Source organism: Ambystoma mexicanum, chromosome 8, assembly GCF_040938575.1.
Source record: "Ambystoma mexicanum isolate Mex_15411 chromosome 8, UKY_AmexF1_1, whole genome shotgun sequence".
Taxonomy (NCBI): domain Eukaryota; kingdom Metazoa; phylum Chordata; class Amphibia; order Caudata; family Ambystomatidae; genus Ambystoma; species Ambystoma mexicanum.
In genome coordinates, this window is record NC_090929.1 from 27,316,117 (window position 1) to 27,332,941 (window position 16,825).

Genomic DNA, 16,825 nt, shown 5'->3' on the forward strand with positions numbered 1-16,825 from the left:
TCCTGGTTCGGGCGGATTACCACCATAAGAATGAACCTAATCCCCAGATGGCTGTACCACTGTACAGCATTGCCGATCCATATCCCGGGTCCTGCCCTGACAGCTCTGCAAAAGAAAATTCAGGAATTTATCTGAGAGGGGGGGGGGGGGCTGAATCAGTAAACGAATAATGATTCGGGGTAAAACGCAAGGCGGTCTGGCCAGATACACTCTAGCGGCGCAGCTGTTGCACGCATTATCTTGGGCACAAGAGGAAGACACCCCAAAATGGACACAGCTCGAAGAGGCCTGGTGCCCGGTCACACCCTCAGAACTCCCACATTTACCAAACATAAAACCACAAGCTAACAGCGGCCCCCTTTCTACTACGGTCACAATAGTCCGCTACTGGAAAACTGCAGCCTGGAAATGGGGCATCCGAGGAGCTCTGGGTCCCCTAACTCCCATTTTGAACAACCCTGATTTCTCACCAGGCATGTCCCCGCTCAGCTTTCAGTCCTGGAGGGAGGGTGGATTACTAAAAACTAGTGACTTTCTAGAAGAGGGAATGCCCATTTCATTCGAGAGATGTAAGACAAAATTTGGGGTGGATGGGCGGGAAAGATTCCATTATGCCCAAATCTGGCATTGGCTGTCCCACAGGGTGGTCCAGGAAAAATGCTCCAGAGAGTTATCGGCGCTGGAACTCTCACTAACAACCCCAACTAAAAGAGGTAGAACCTCTGCCCTCTATCGACTCCTAGACAGAGCAGATCCCTCCAAAAAAGAAAGGTATATGCTGGAATGGGAGAAGGACTTGGGACGAGAAATAGAGGTCGAGGGATGGGAGAAAATATGGTCCAGACTGCATAAAAGTTCTCAGTGCATCACAAATAGGGAAGGCAGCTACAAACTCTGCTACAGGTACTATGTCACCCCAGTTCAACTCAATAAGGCCAACCCAGCCATTCCCGGAACCTGCTGGCGCGGCTGCCCCGCTCCCGGCTCACTATTTTATATGGTCTGGAACTGCCCAAAGGCGGAGACATACTGTAGAGAGATAATAAAACGCATCAAGGAAATTACTGGTCTCTCCATCCCCTGGGACCCGGGGGTTATCCTGCTGGGTGAAACCGGAGGAGGCGCATTCCCAATCTCAGGGCACACCTCCCGTCTATGCACGCACCTACTGCTAGCAGCGAAAGTCGCAATGGCCCGGTTGTGGAAAAACAAAGACGGACCTTCAGTAGCACTATGGTGGTCCAAATGTTGGGACACAGCAGTTGGCGAAAAAGTCACCGCAATCCGCTTAGGATCCCTGAATAGAGCCCTGAACATCTGGGACCCATTTATGGACTAGACTATGTGGCCAAGTTCCCAGCTCTCACCAGAAGGCCTCCGCTAACCAGATGGCTCCAAGGCAGCCCGCTTTATTAAACTGCAGACTCAAATCAGATTGACCCAGAGTGCAAGTTCCCGCCAGCACACCGCAAATAGATAGGGCCACGGACAACATCGATCAGACCACCAAGATCTACCTCCCCCTGCCGGCCAGCTCGAATGGCAGTATCACACTGATGCGAATATCGATCACTGTATTGTTTTTGATGTTGTACTCATCTGTATAACCCAATAAAATGTTATGAAAAAAAATAAAATACGGGGTTGTAGTGGCATGGGGACTTCAGCAGAAGGCCATCAAACCATCAAACTAAATTTAAAATAAATAAGGGGGTGGGGGGGGGTAGCAAAAAGAGTAGAGGTCTCATAAAATGGGACTGCAGAATCCCAGAAAATAGAATTCTGCCCTAACAGGAAATGTGGCAGAGCAGTTTGGCTACACTCTCAGAAGGGGAGTGGACAAGAACCAAGGAACAGTTAGGCCCATTGTTACGAGGGCTTTTCAAAGTGTCTACCTAAGCCAACAGAGTTGTTTCAACCAGAGTTAAACTTTAAACTGCTGTCTTAAGTCGCAAGGCTGAGCAGTCCGGCTGAACTACGGAGGGAAGGGGGTACTGTTCTATAGTACAGTTTACATTTTACAGATTTGATGAGTAAAAGGCAACAGACAGCCAAGTACAAAATAATCCAATGTGTTAATCTATTAAACAATTAGGAGGTAGGTAAATATAACACAAATTATTTACATATAAATCAGAGTTAGGCAACCCACTATGGGTTGCTCATTACTTTAGATATAGATACATTTACAATTGTTAGTAAAGTTTGGAAAAAAGTTGCTAGCACATCCAAAAACACAGACTTAACATTATTTATGAAGGCAGCTCAGAAAACCATTAAACTAGCCTACAGACTTTACATTCACGAAGTCCAATCCCTACCTGGTCACAGACTGCCTCATTCAGAGTTTGGCGATAATTCAGCAGGGAATCTGTGGAATTATTGCCCAAATGAGTTCCCTCTACGGCCTGGGGATTTACCACAGGATTCAGAGTGGTGGTATGGTGGTGGTTAGCACATTTACTGTCAGTGGATGTCTAGCGTTATAGTGGAGGACTTGCCTGCAGCCTCATGCTGGAAGTAAATCCTCCATTTCAAGGCCACACTCGTAGTTTGGCGGTGCGGTAAAAACAAAGTGGCACAACAGAATTACTGGCACTTCTTGTTCACACCTTCAAGCTTGTAATGAGGCTCAGAGTCTTTAAAATGTATAAAAGGTTCCGTTAGAGACACAGGTGTGTAGCACATGGGAAGCTACTCAGATATGGAGTTCAGGGCAAAGAAGCAGCACGTTCCGAGCCAGCGGTAGCAGACAAAGTGACTTTAATTCAAGTTGTAGCTATTTGGTGAAACAACTACCACAACTATGGTCCAAGAGGACTTTACCTAGAAGTACTGACTCAGCCAACGCCGACATTGGCCAGCTCCTGATAATACTAAGGTAAACAGGACTTTGCACCCAATGCAAACCCAAAGGGGAAAGGGGTAGTTCAAGAGATAAGGGATTTCGGCCCTGAGTCCAGGCGAGAGTAAATTGCTACTCTTGAAAGATTGGCAAGTTGCAGGTTCAAAGGAAATTACCGCCGTCATCTCCAGAGGAACCTAGAGATCTCAGACTGTTGCAAACATGTGCTGTGAACCCAGTCCTGCACCCTCTGTAGTGGTTTAGACTAGTCGCTAGCCCTAGATAGGTCGATGCACAAGCTGTGTGGGCGAGCTTGAGTGTTTGCCAGATTTTAGATCAAGCCTGATTGCAACACCTTAGTGTGACAGCCCTTTTGTGTAATTGATGGCTTAGGCCATCCCATAAGTCAATTGTGTAAGGGTGCAGAAGTAAGACTCCAATATGGAAGGGCCATGGTGATTATTAGAAACTTGTATTCAAGTGCAAAAAGAAAAAAAGAACTCCGAGGGGTTTCCCTGCCACATCTGAAATAACTATTGTCAGAATGTCCAAAGCAAAAGTCCCAATGTCCAATGTCGGAATCCTAACTCTGCCCCTCACATCTAAATTTAAACTGAAATGAAAGTTCGGTCTTTACAGCCCAAAGGGAGTGGTACCCGTCCCCTGGACAAAAGACAGTGCTTGAATTTTCAGACCTTGAAGAATTTGGAAATCTCTCTCTTCCCGGGCCTTCTTCAGGCTTCTCGTAAAGTTCAACAACTGTTGGGGGAAATTCCGTCTCAGGCTTCTTTTCTGTGCATGACCCCGATTGGCAGATCTAGTTCCTTTTCACCAGGCACAGTTGCAAACACAAAAATAGCTTGTATGCGTTTCCAAACTGTAGTGGTTCCCTGACCCTGGTTGGCAGACCTGGTTTCCTCCCACCAGACACTGCGACGAAGAAGAACAGCCTAGATGCACTCCCCAAGCTGTGATGGGTCCCTGACCCTGGTTGGCAGACCTTGGTGCCTACTAACAGGTACTGCAACAAAAAGAACAGCCTGGAGGCACTCCCCATGCTGTTGTGCCACATCCAGACTTGGTTTACTCACCTACCAAGTACTGCAGGTACTGTCAGTCATTTTTGCAGTTCTCTCTATATGCGTGGGGTCCCAGACTGGCACTTCTAACTTTAGTTTCCCACTGTAGGCTCGGTTCACTCTCCTGCCAAGCCTTAGCATAAGACCATGGCCAATAAACCATTTCTCTCACGGGTTCAGGGCCCCAGACCCTCTTTTTACAGCCTCTCAGCTTGTGCCACCACTTCCTTGGGGTCCGCGGGTGGTGCCTCCGCCAGGGTAGCTGGGCTTGGCCATGGGGCTCCAGTGGCGTTCTGGAGCCTCTCTCGCTCTGCAGCACCTCCGCAGTCTTCTCCCTCCTGCCGGTGCACTTCCTTCACTATGCTCCTTCCAGGTCTTGGGTCTTGGCTCTTGCTCTGCGACGGCTCTGCAGTCTTTTTGGCATTCCCGGTAGCACAGTTTCTTCCCTGCACACTCCTTGGGTCTCAGGGGAGCCGCGGAGTTTGAGCCCACCTTCTGGCAGTGAGGTCCTCACGGCCTGGACTGGCCTCAGACTCTCTCCCTCCGTTCTCGGCATCCCGGTCAGCTTCCTCCTTCACTCCTGGTCTCTGCTTGCTCAGGCGGCTGCCAGGGAGGGCTTGACACTTTGTCAAGTCCTTTGTTGCTTTTCACATGGCTTCTTCCAATCGGCTGCGGAGAACCACTAGAACGGGCAAAGTGGTTCTGGTAAATATTCTGTACTGCTCCGCGCCTCCTCGTCCCAGTACTGAATGAGGTATGATCTTGGAACTCACTAGTGATCTTCCGCATCTCAGTACTTTCTACTTTTGTTGGACTACAAAAATTCATGGTATATGACGGTAGGGGTGGAGAGGGAGTAGGTGAAGGAGTGGTGGGGATGTTGTAGGGAGGGGGTCTAGGGTCAGGTGATTGGCTGGGATACCACGTTCTCCCGATATGGTTGTCACTGGTCCCAAAGGGGGTTTACCCTCCCATAAGATCCACCCGTCAAGTACCACCGACAGGAGGACTATCAGGTAGCAGCCTAACCAACGTGGCCTCATGGGACGGGCCTCCCCCCTTCGGAAGCAGTGACGATATCCTGGGATTCGTCCCAATAAGTATATCTGTTAGGGTTTTTTGGTAAAGTCCAGTCTGGGACAAGACTTTAGAAAGCCCACCTTTAGTGAACAGGGTTACACCCCTTAGGTTTAGCCTGCACTATCCAAAGGCTTGGTAGCAATGCAATGGCTGTAGCCAGGCTTAGTCTAGGAGGTGCCTCCTGTAGCGAGACACACACAACTCAGAGCATACACTTAGTTCAAGGAAAACACTTGCACACTAGTAGTTCTATACAAAATAAGCATTCATTCTATATACACTAAGGCTTACAGCATTTAAGTAAGGCAAGTTCCATCACAAGGTAGTATTAAACAAAGAATACTTGCAATATCCAAAGGATACTAATACTTTAGAATATTTGTAAGGTAAAATAAAAAGTTGCAGAAACCTCTCAAACAAATATGCAAACTTTAGACCGACTAGTTATAACTTTAGTTAACCCCTGCTTAACCAATCTTAGGAAATACAACCCCATCCTAGGTGAATCTCAGAGTCCAGGGGGGCAGTGGGGATCTAGTGACCAAGGGATGAGGGAGAAAGGGCAGATAAGCAGTGAACAAGGCAGAGCCTATGAGGAGTTCAAGTTTACAGGTGAGTATCAATTAGGTTTCTTTGTTAAGGAGCACAATGGGTTGTCTACCCCAATGTAGAGCAATGACGGACTGGGAGATGAAAATAACAGCTTTACTGCAACCCACCGAAGCACAAGAACAACAGAGCAGGCCCCAGGTAAGTATTAGGGGCTGAATAGCATATTTTAAGTGAAGATGCTGGTGGTGCAGGACGGTCCCCGAGGAGAAGTGACAGCAGAGCCCCCTTTCAGGATTCTTGGCCTTGGCGACTGAAGAAAGAACTGGCGATGGGTCTGGAGGTTGCTCTCAAGTATTTGGATGCTCAGCAGAAGATCTTTACAGTACTGGCTCGTTGGTGCCTTTTTCAAGGCTCGGTTGAAGGACAGTTGTCGCACGGTGGAGTTTGCACACTTTCTCAGTCCTCGTCTCGGCTGAGGTGACTTTCAGGAGCGGGACCCAGTCTCTAGAGATTCAGAAAGTATGCCTACCAAGTTTCAGACGAAACCGGGCTTCAGAAGACATTGTACCACAAAATGGCACAGGACATTGAGGAATTGCAGGCTGTGGAGGTTGCAACTCGTCCCGGTGCAAATGCAGTGCATCTTGGGACTGGTTAGGCCCACTAGTCCAAGGGAGGAAGTCGTCCAAGTTGAGGTTGGGACTGCATAGGTTACTCAGCCGGCTCTGACGGTCGCTGAGAGTGGTAGCGTGCCTCCTCCTTCTTCATCGGATCTTGTGCGCCTTGAGGCCTGCGGGCGATCTTGCGCGTTTATAAGAATTAAAATAAATAAATGAATCTTCTGCTTCTAGTGGTCGCCTCTGGTAGATTTTGGGGCATGGTTACTATGCATCTGGCTCACCAGATGTTTTAGGCTTTGGGTTTCATCAGCCCTAGCCAGCATAATTCATTGTGAAGGGTTGGTAGTGCATAGCATCTTGAGAGCCATGTGGTGGTTCGTTCATTTCTACTGCACATTAAATCAGGGGTTGCTTTCCAATATTCTAATCACCACAAGCCTGACAATGTTTAGCATTTCTACTTCTGACGAGAAAAAGGGAGGCGGGTAGAAAATAGCCCTGTAGATTAAATCAATCTAATATTGAATTAAATGGATTATTTATTTGTATAGCGCCTATACGCAATGTGTTTCAAAGGGCTTCAAGGAGGGAGGGAACATGGGAGAATACAATTACATTCTTACAAGTCCTTGAAACAATTCAGAATGAGAAAATAACTATCATAATCATCCTGGCGACATTTCTGATATTGAAAGTGCATGGAACAATTAAGAAGAGGGGAAGGGAAAAAAGACAAAACCAGCAGTAACATTACTATGCTTGACGACAATTGATGTAGTGCATGAGTAACAAGGGGAGGGAGGGATGAAAGGAAAGGGGTGTGGAGAGAGGGATAAGGAGTGGAACAAAACAAGTTATTATCATAATAGGTCAGACGACGATTCAGAATAGTGCTGGGGGAGTGGGAGGAGAAGACAAGGAGGGACGGGGGAGACAGACAAGCTGCTATCAAAGGTCAAGGGACAAATTATAAGAGTAAGTGCTAATGGACATAAAAAAAGGGGAGGGAGCAAGGTGGCTGCGATTACTATTCCTGATGGCAATTGAGGTAGTGCCAGACTTTAGCAAGAAAAAGGGGGGGGGGGTGGCAGGTAGATGCGAAAGACAGGCGGCTAGGAATTACTATGCCTGACAGCAATTGAGGTAGTGCCGGAAATTAACAGGAGGAGGGAAGGGGTGTGGAGGTGGGGAGGAGGGAATAGAGTAGGAAAGGGGGGAGAGGTGAGGAGGAGGGGAGGGGAAGACACGCGACAACATACTAGGTCCGAGACCTATCAAGTCATGCTAGGGTGAGGGAAAGGAGAGGAATAAAAGGAGGGGGTGGGAAATAGACGTGCAACCATCATACAGGTCATACATTAGACAAGTATGAAATAGCAAAAGTGCTGGAGAAGGAGGGAGGCAACAGCAACACCACAAAAAGGGAGAGCAAAAAAAAAAAGCGGGGGGGCCACACAACCAATCACAGGGGAAGGGCGCAAACCATTCAGGGGGGCCAGGGGGTGGGTAGGGGCAACCAAGACAGTCGCTGGGGGTAAGGGGGACTCAAAGATACTCAAAGGGGGCATGGGGTGGGTGGCGGGCACAGATACACTCACGGGGGCATGGGGGTGGGGGGTTCAGAGATACCTACACGGTGGCATGGGGTGCGTGGGGGCACATATACATGTACGGGGGAGTAGGTGGGGGGCACAGATACACTCAAAGGGGGGCAGCAATAAGATGTACCGTGGTGGACAGGGGTAGACAGGGCCTTTGTTTTGGGCCTTTGGAGGGCGGGCTAAAGCCTGCCGGTCCCTCATTGGTGTAAGAAACTCACATGCGGCCAATCAGGATGCAGGAGGAAGTCAGAGGAGCATCGGGAGACAGACAAAGAAAACGTCAGCCATCTTTGAAGTGCCACGAGGATTACAGCAACACAGCATCATTGCTGCAACAGCACTTAGTGGGAGCAGGAGGAGAAAACCAGGCTGCGCAGTGGCAAGGTGCAAATTAAAAGGCATTTTGGCACAAATAAAAATGATTCTTTTTTCAGTTTTTTCGTCCGTGCGCCAAAGTGACTTGGTAATTTGTGGCATGGTGCTCCTACCTCAGGGGTCACAAAAAAGGTCCTACGTGTACTCCAGGAGCAAAGCAGGACGGCAGGAAAAAGGAGAGAAGAGATCTTCGCACTGTGGTGCAATGGGAAAGACATGGAAACAGAAAGGAGACAGTGCTGGTGTCTTTTTTTCCCTGAAGTAGGGATTTAAGCTGATCTAATGCAACATTTTCTATCAGTCGTGTAGGTAGGTAGGTATTACATTTGTAGAGTACACTACTCGCCTCAGAGACTTTGAGAATCATGTGTTCACGGGAACAGAAGAGGACTAATCAACATACACTAAATGAGGTTTTAAAGTTGGCAATCAGTAAGTAAAATGTGACACAGATTCTAAGAGCCTTGTTCTTGCAACAATGCCCAATTCAGCCCGAGAGAGTAAACACTGACCGTCCGGTCCAGCAGCTTCTTCTGAATCAGCTTCAGCATCGTCTGAAAAGGGAAAAAGGAGACATGACTCTTGCGGTCGCTCAACTAACAAGAATCCCTGCTACATAAAGCCCCCTTGAAACCTTCGGCCAAGCCCCTGTTAGCATACAACTACCTCTCTATGTTATAGCACAAGTGCTTTCTCTGAAGCGCTACATGTCTCAACATCAATTCTCCCTTCGAACACTCCCACCCTTTCGGCCCCAAGGGTTGAGGTCACATATTCCACCCTGAGAGATAAATTAATATGTTTGCCACAACTGACAAGCAGCATCCCTTTGTACCACCTTCACGTATGCTTTGTATGCTTTCATTATTTACTTTTCATAGTGCATGCATAGTTACACTTAACACAGGCACCAGAATACTTCAAAGGTTACATGGAAAGAAGTTAGAAACTTGGGACACCCAGCGGGGTTGCCTCAAGAGGAAAGATTCATGTCTCGCTGGTGCTAGTTGTTCTTTCCACACCCACCAAACAGAGGGGGGAGCAACGCAGAGTGTGAAACCTAACATGGTCATTCAAAAGCAGCCAGACTTCCAAACATAGTTGCACTATCTCACTGGGGCTGCCTTCTTTCACTCTTATAAGATAAGATGGAACAAGTTACTTACCTGTAACTGTTGGTCTCCAGCATGGGTCTGGCATGGATTCACATGCTCATGAATATTCCCCGTCGTCAGGCTGGGAATCCTCGGTAAAGAAAAATCAGTATCAGTTTCGTTTCTGATCTGTCTTTCGTAGTAGTAACCAATCACTGATCTCTGAGTCATACTGACCACAGCCAATGACTGCCCTCTCCCTAAGCCCCGCCTCTGGCAGCCATCCTCAGATTTGGTAGCACGTAAAGTGGCAGTATGACCAAGTGAAGAGCCGCAGAGGGGTAGGCGGGAGGGTTCGCATGTGAATCCATGCCAGACCCATGCTGGAGAACAACAGTTACAGGTAAGTAACTTGTTCCTTCTCCAGCATGGGGTCTGGCATGGATTCACATGCTCATGAATATAAGAATACATAGCAGTACACACATGCACAACCACGGGAGGTGGCAAAAGGCACAACATTAAGCAATACAACAACTCAACATTAAGCGTCTTACCTCCTCATCAGGCTCACCTTAAGCGAACAGGTTGCGCAGCACTGCTTGGCCGACCCTGGACTCCTCCCTGGAATCCCGATCAATGCAGTAGAATCTCGTGAAGGTGTGCGTCGACCTCCAAGTAGCAGCCCTGCAGATGTCCAGCAGGGGTACACCAGATAGGAACGCCGTAGTAGCAGCGATCGCTCTGGTCGAATGGGCTCTCGGACGGCCTGGCAGAGGTCGGTTAGCCAACCGGTGGCAGTGCATGATGCAGCCGGAGAGCCATCTGGAAATAGAAGACTTCGAGAGAGCCTTCCCTTGATTCACAGGTCCGAAGTTCACAAACATCTGTGATGTCCTCCGAAAACTCTTTGTGCGGTCCACGTAGAACTTCAGCGCTCTAGCCACATCCAGCGAGTGCAAAGTCCTCTCGGCCGGCGACAAAGGAGACGGGAAGAAAACAGGTAACACCAGGGGCTCGTTTAGATGGAAGTCCGACGGCACCTTGGGCATAAAGGAGGAGTGCGTCCTAAGCACCACCCTCGAGGCATGGAAAGTCAAGTACGGTGCTTTGCAGGATAGGGCCTGGATCTCTCCCACTCATCGTGCGGAGGTAATGGCTACCAGGAATGCAGTCTTCCACGATACAAACTTCATCGGTGCGGAGTGCATCGGCTCGAATGGGGGCCCCATGAGCCAAGTCAGCACCATGTTAAGCTCCCACGCCGGTGCCGGGGCCTTCACCGGCGGGAACGACCGGAACAGTCCTTTCATAAACTCTTTTACCAGTCGATGGGACCACAGGGACGTCCGTCCTGTGGTTCTGGTATATCTGGAGATCGCCGCCAGATGAATCTTAATGGAGGCATGGGCCAGCCCAGCCTTTGCCAGCGATAGCAGGTACGGCAGCACTTGAGGGGCCGTAATCTGTAGGGGGTTGATCTTCTGTGCTCGGCACCAGATAGAGAACCTCTTCCACTTGTGACCGTAGCATTTGAGAGTCGAGGACGCCCTGGCCTTTGCAAGAACCTCTCTGCAGTCGGCCGGTATATCGTACCCTCCAAACTCTAGCGATGCAGGAGCCAAGCCTGCAGGTTCAGCGACGCCGGGTCGTGGTGGAAGGTGGCGCCTCCTTCTCTGGAGAGAAGATCCGCGTCCGCCGACAGCTTGATGGATGGGGACGTTGACAAGTCCAGAAGGTCCGGGAACCAGATCTGCCTCGGCCACGCTGGTGCGATGAGGATCATCCTGCACCGGGACCTCTTTAGCTGGTTGATGAGTCGAAGTAGCAATGGCAACGGAGGGAACGCATACAGGTATAGGCCGTCACAGGGGAACGAGAACGCATCGCCCATGCTTCTCGGCTGGGGAAACCTGCTGGCGAACCTCTGGCACTTCGAGTTCGTCGCTGTTGCGAACAGGTCGATTTGGGGTTTGCCCCATCGTCGGAAGAGTTGATCCACCTGATCCTGGCGCAGCTCCCACTCGTGACACGCACGCAGCTCCCTGCTGAGCGAGTCGGCGATGGTGTTTCTTTCTCCTGCCAGGTGGAAGGGAACCAGGAACATCCCCTGGGCGACCGCCCAGTGCCACAGATCCTGTGCCTCCTTGGATAGGGCTGGGGATCTGATGCCTCCCTGCTTCCGTATGTAAAACATTGTCGTGGTGTTGTCCGTGAAGATCCGCACCACCTTGCCCTTGAGCGACGGGAGGAACGATTTGAGAGCCCAGAACACGGCTCGGAGTTCCAGGATGTTGATGTGCAGGAGCTTCTCCTCCAGGAGCCAGAGGCCTCTTGCGTGGAGATCTCCGGTGTGGGCGCCCCAACCTTCCAGGGAAGCGTCCGTCGTCACCGTCTCCTGGTACGCCGGCGTCTGAAAGTCCGTGCCCGACGTGAGTTGCGCTCGAATGCCCCACCACTGAATCGCCCGCCGGAACACCTCGTTGAGGGGGACCCTGTCTTCGAAGGTGCCCGTCGCCTGCATCCAACGGGCGTCGAGAAATTCTTGAAGAGGGCGCATCCGTAGTCTGCAGAGGCGCACCAGGTAGATGCAAGAGGACATCATCCCCAGGAGGGACTTGATGGACCTCACCGTGGCCACGTCCGTGGCTAGCAGGCGCTGCACTTTGCCCAGAATGGTCTTCGTCCGTTCTTCCGACGGTGCCGCCACGCGCCTCACTGTATCGAGCTTCGCTCCCAGAAACAGGGCCACCTGCAACGGCACCAGGTGGGACTTTGGGTAATTTATGGCGAATCCCAGGTCTGTGAGTAGCTGGACGGTCATCGCAGTGTGTTCGACGGCGAGTTCCCTCGTCCTTGAGCGGATGAGCCAGTCGTCCAGGTAGGGGTAGACGTGAATCCCCTGCAGGCGCAGCCGCGCCGCCACAGGTGCTAGGCACTTGGTAAGACCCTGGGGGCCGACTTCAATCCGAACAGCAGTGCTCTGAATAGGTAGTGGTGACCCTGGACGACGAACCTGAGGAACTTTCGGTGACTTCTGAGGATGGGAACGTGGAAGTATGCATCCTCTAGGTCCAGCGACGATAGAAAGTCGCCTTCCTCCAGCTGTCCCAGCACGTGCTGGAGGGTGACCATCCTGAACTTTTGTGACCTGATGTATTTGTTCAAACGACGAAGGTCCAGGATGGGGCGCCAGCCGCCTGTCTTCTTCCTGACGAGGAAGTACCTGGAGTACACCCCAGAGCCCCGGAGCCTCCTCGGGACGAGCTCGATGGCGCCTTTTCTGAGCATCGCCCGTACTTCCAACAGCAGTTGCGGGACGTGATTTTCCTTCCTGGCCACAGGTGGAACATGAGGGCAATTCTTCAGGAATTCGATAGAGTGTCCTCTTGCCAGGGTATCCAGCACCCAACTGTCGGTGGAGATGGACTTCCACACGCCGACGATCTTCGTCAGCCGGCCTCCCACCGGGGTGCTTCGGTGGGGGCCCGACGCCACGGCCGGTTCAGTCCTGCTTGGAGGTGGTGACCTTGCCGCCCTGGCCACCTTGCCGACGGCGGCGAGGCCCTCCCTGCTTGCCGCGACCCCTGTAGGCCTCCTGAGACGAGGAGCGTGCCGCGTGGCGGTAGGACGACGAGCCACCGCTGGATCCCTTGGAGGCCCCCTGTCTGCCTCCGGAGCTCCGAAAGGGCCGTCGTTGCTGAAGGGCTCCTAGGGCGCGGGCCGTCTCCGTCTTTATGGCTTGGAGGGATTCGTCCACCGCCTTCCCGAACAAGTTGCTGCCGTCGAACGGCATGTCCAACACCCTGGTCTGGACGTCCTGATGGAAGTCGGTCGCCCGGAGCCAACCCCGTCGTCGTAGGCAAACTCTGTTGCCCAGCTGGCGGAACCCGGTATCGGCAATATCGGTTGCCACCGTTATGGCATGGTCCGACGCCACCTCGCCTTCTTGAAGTATTTCCAGGGCCTCAGACCTCTTGTCGTCCGGTAGGAAGTCCAATATGGGGGCCAGCATAAACCAGAGCTCCCTGTCGTCACGGGCCACGATCGCCAGGGCGTTGGCCGCTTTGATCGTCGTCGTCGCCGCCGCCGACGAAATGACCCGTCGCCCCATGGCGTCCAACTTCTTTCCCTCGCCGTACGGCGGGGAATTCGACGTTGAGGCTCCTGACCCTGCCGCTTTCTTCTTCACCGCCGCCGAGACAACCGAGTCTGGCGTTGGCTGGGCCCTGAGGCACAGGGGAGCGGTATCGGGGACCCGGTACTTCTTCTCGTACCGGTCCCGTTTGGCTGGTGCCGTGGAGGGGTTCTTGAGTACCGACAGGCCCTCCTCCCAGATGTCATCGATTAGAGGCACCGCGATGACAGTCTTCCTCTTGGCCTCCCGGCGCTGATAGGGGAAACCTTCCTTTTTCTGCTCCTCCGGGCAGAGCTGGAACAATTCGGACGCCCTGGCGATCATGGTGTGGAACGAGCCAATCTCGTCGGGCGGAGAGGCCCGTGCGACGGGAGACCCGTTCCGTCGTCATTGCCGTCGCCGTCAGAACCCGTCGTCGAGCACACCGCACCGACATCTCCCGACTCGTGGGAGGATGAGGAGGGAACTGCAGGCCTTACGGGGGCGAGCGGAGGAGAGGATTGGATCCTCCGTAGATTGTTCCGAGGATTCCCGACGGGCCAGGTTGCGGGTCCTCTGGCCTGGCCCGTGGTAATCTCGTCCTTATCTCAGAGCATAAGGACTGGATCGCAAACAAAATGGCCGCCAAGCTATCCTGAGGCCTAGGTTCCGGCTGCGCCGGAAGGGAAGGCTGCTCTTCCTCGCCATCGTCGTCTTCCTCGGTTATCTCCCGAGGATCTTCCTTGCGGGATTGAACCCTCTCGAATTGGACTTCGAGATCCCTCACGACCTCAGTCAGTTCCTTCGAGGCTGACTCCGAGCTCGAGGAGGCTACCGTGCCCCCCCCTTTTTCCATCACGGGGGCCTTAACGATGGGCTGAAAAGAGGATTCCCTCCTTGGCGGCAGGGAAACTCTAGTCCCGGAGGCAGTCTCTGCTGGCGGGGTCTCTGCAGGCTTGGCCAGAGTCGCCGCGATCGCCTCGATAGAGGCCTTTGCCTGCTGGGTAGGGGCCTTCACCACCTTAGGTGCGTCCTGGGCCTTCTCCTTAGGGGGAGGGGCGATGCCTCGCTCCCCCTCTCCCAAAGCTTACCCGGGGTCTCGGACTTCCTCTTCCCCGAACCGGAGCGCTGGCTCGTGGTTGACGGTGCCGGGGAAGGTGCGCTCTGCCTGGCGACCGAAGAGCCTGACCTTTCGGCGCTCCCGGAGCCAGCGGACTCGCAGCGCTTGGCCTGATGTTGGGTCCCCGTTACCGGGGCGCCCGCACAGGACCCTTTCGTCTCACCCGTTGAGCCCTTCTCCAACCAGCTGGCGAGACGGGATCGACGGTCCCTCATGGTCCGCTCCGACAAGTTCTTGCAGAACTGGCAGTCCTTCTCTACATGAGTCTTGTCCCCATGAAGACAGTAGAGGCATCGCAAAGGTTCGTCCTCCTTAAACACATTCTGCAACCCGCATCCAGGGCAACTGCGAAACAGCTTGGGTCCGGGTGACGAACTCGCGTCATTGGCCATCTCGAAGTAGGCCGCAAATCTTCTGGAATCCTCCAAGAAGTTGATTCGACGAAATCTTCACCCTTGAGGGGCGTAGGAAAATCCTGCAACGGGTCTCCGTTAACGGGAGTAGAAACAGTGGAGCTTGAGGCTCGATTAACCGAAAAAATGTGAAAATTCACCTGAAAAAGCACGAAACACGCAGCAAAAGCTCGAGAGCTAAGCACGAGGACTCCCAACAATTGAACGTGCGGTAAAAATCTGAGAATGGCTGCCAAAGGCGGGGCTTAGGGAGAGGGCAGTCATTGGCTGTGGTCAGTATGACACAGAGATCAGCGATTGGTTACTACTACAAAAGACAGATCAGAAACGAAACGGATACTGATTTTTCTTTACCGAGGATTCCCAGCCTGACGACGGGGAATATTCATGAGCATGTGAATCCATGCCAGACCCCATGCTGGAGAAACAGCGCTACTCCTTCCCAACCTCTCATCTGACAAGGCTGCCCTCTTTCACTCATTTAATGACAAGGAAGCTCACCGTCCCCCTCTCAAATATGATGACGACTCCTCATTCACCCTCCCACAAACGACGCCGGGCACACCACCATCTGTCTCTCACATATGATAACAAATCACTGTCCTGTCCACTCGCACACAATGAGAAAGCTAGCCTCTCACTCTGACATACCATTACAAAGATCCCCAGGTCAGATTAGATTTTGACTTTTATGCAAAACCTCCCTCATCTGCGAGACACTCCCTCACTCCAGCACTTTTTTTCTGGACTAGAGGATTCTTTTTCTATGTTCCTGGGTGAGTGGAAATCTTTTTCCCCACTTGTCCTTTCTTTTACTCTTTTTTTATGGGCGTCCTTTTTATGACTTTCCAAACTTTCTTTGGGAATTGTACTTTCATGTAACTTTTTGGGCATCTGCATTTTCCTATTGCAGCACACAGCACTTTCTGTGCAGTGTTGCTGTGGTGCCCCTTGGGCTCCCCTTTTTATTTTCTCTTGGGTTCCTTGTGTGAACTACTGTTCTCAAAGGTAGAAGCATACATTTTATCCTTTCTACAATCTCCATAGTGAAACACCACACCACATGTTACAGTGACTTATTTACCTTGCTTGCAGAACACATGTTCTCAAGAATAGAGAGAGATCTACGTATCCTCTCTACTTTATATATTGCGAGTCCAATACACCTCACGAACACACCCATTGACCTGTTCTTGGGTGGATGGGTTGCTGTTGGTACTCTTGTTCAGAGGAGAATTGCCTAGCATTTTGGTGCTGGACTGCCCCAGGGCAGGACAAAGACTGATATGCAGGGATATTTCTTCTCTGTGAAAGGGACAGTGAGCTAAAGACTTGGTTGAGACTCTCCCAGGGGCCATCCACCCAAGAACAAGTCATTGGGCCGTGTTTGTGCTGGTAGAGACTCCCAGACCCCCCTTTGTTTTGCAAGCTTACAATTATGGCTGGTGGCAATGGTCATGTTCCACTGACTTGTGTGGCTTTTACTCGCAGGTTGTCAAACCAGCCGCGGTAATGCACAGAAGGGTAACCATTCATCTAGAACGGTGGCTTCTTTTGCCATTTTTAGTGTGCTTTTCCTTTCCTGGTCCTTCTTCTGCCATCCTGCGAGCGGGAGGTCCTGGTTTGATTTTTGTCTTTGGCGAGAACCCTTTGTGTAGCCCGCAGAGGCTCCAGAGTGTCTGTGAAGACAGGAAATGAGGGAGGAGTTAGAAACACTGCAGTTCTTGGTCTTCTGGCATGCTTGCCTGGAACCAGTTCCAACTGGGGGGCTGGTTGTCCTGAAAGGACCTGAAATGACAGCCACCTCTTAAAGTTTGAATGTAGCATGGGTGCTCATTGGCTGGGCTCCTGAATAAATGCCATGGATCTGGAAGCTGAAGAAAAGTCAACCACTGGAGCTGAATTCAATGAGGAAGAAGAGGAAAAGAC

The 16,825-nt window shown here is 51.7% G+C and overlaps 1 protein-coding gene across 4 annotated transcripts in view; it reads right to left on the reverse strand.

Annotated features, from left to right (window-relative positions):
* The window catches only part of ZER1 (zyg-11 related cell cycle regulator), a 423,267-nt gene that overhangs the window by 241,779 nt on the left and 164,663 nt on the right, over positions 1-16,825 (reverse strand). For all 4 annotated transcript variants that reach the window (XM_069609184.1, XM_069609185.1, XM_069609186.1 and 1 more), the window contains exon 10: positions 8,665-8,706. In XM_069609184.1, the coding sequence (XP_069465285.1) occupies positions 8,665-8,706 (42 nt within the window). The remainder of the gene's footprint in view (positions 1-8,664; positions 8,707-16,825) is intronic.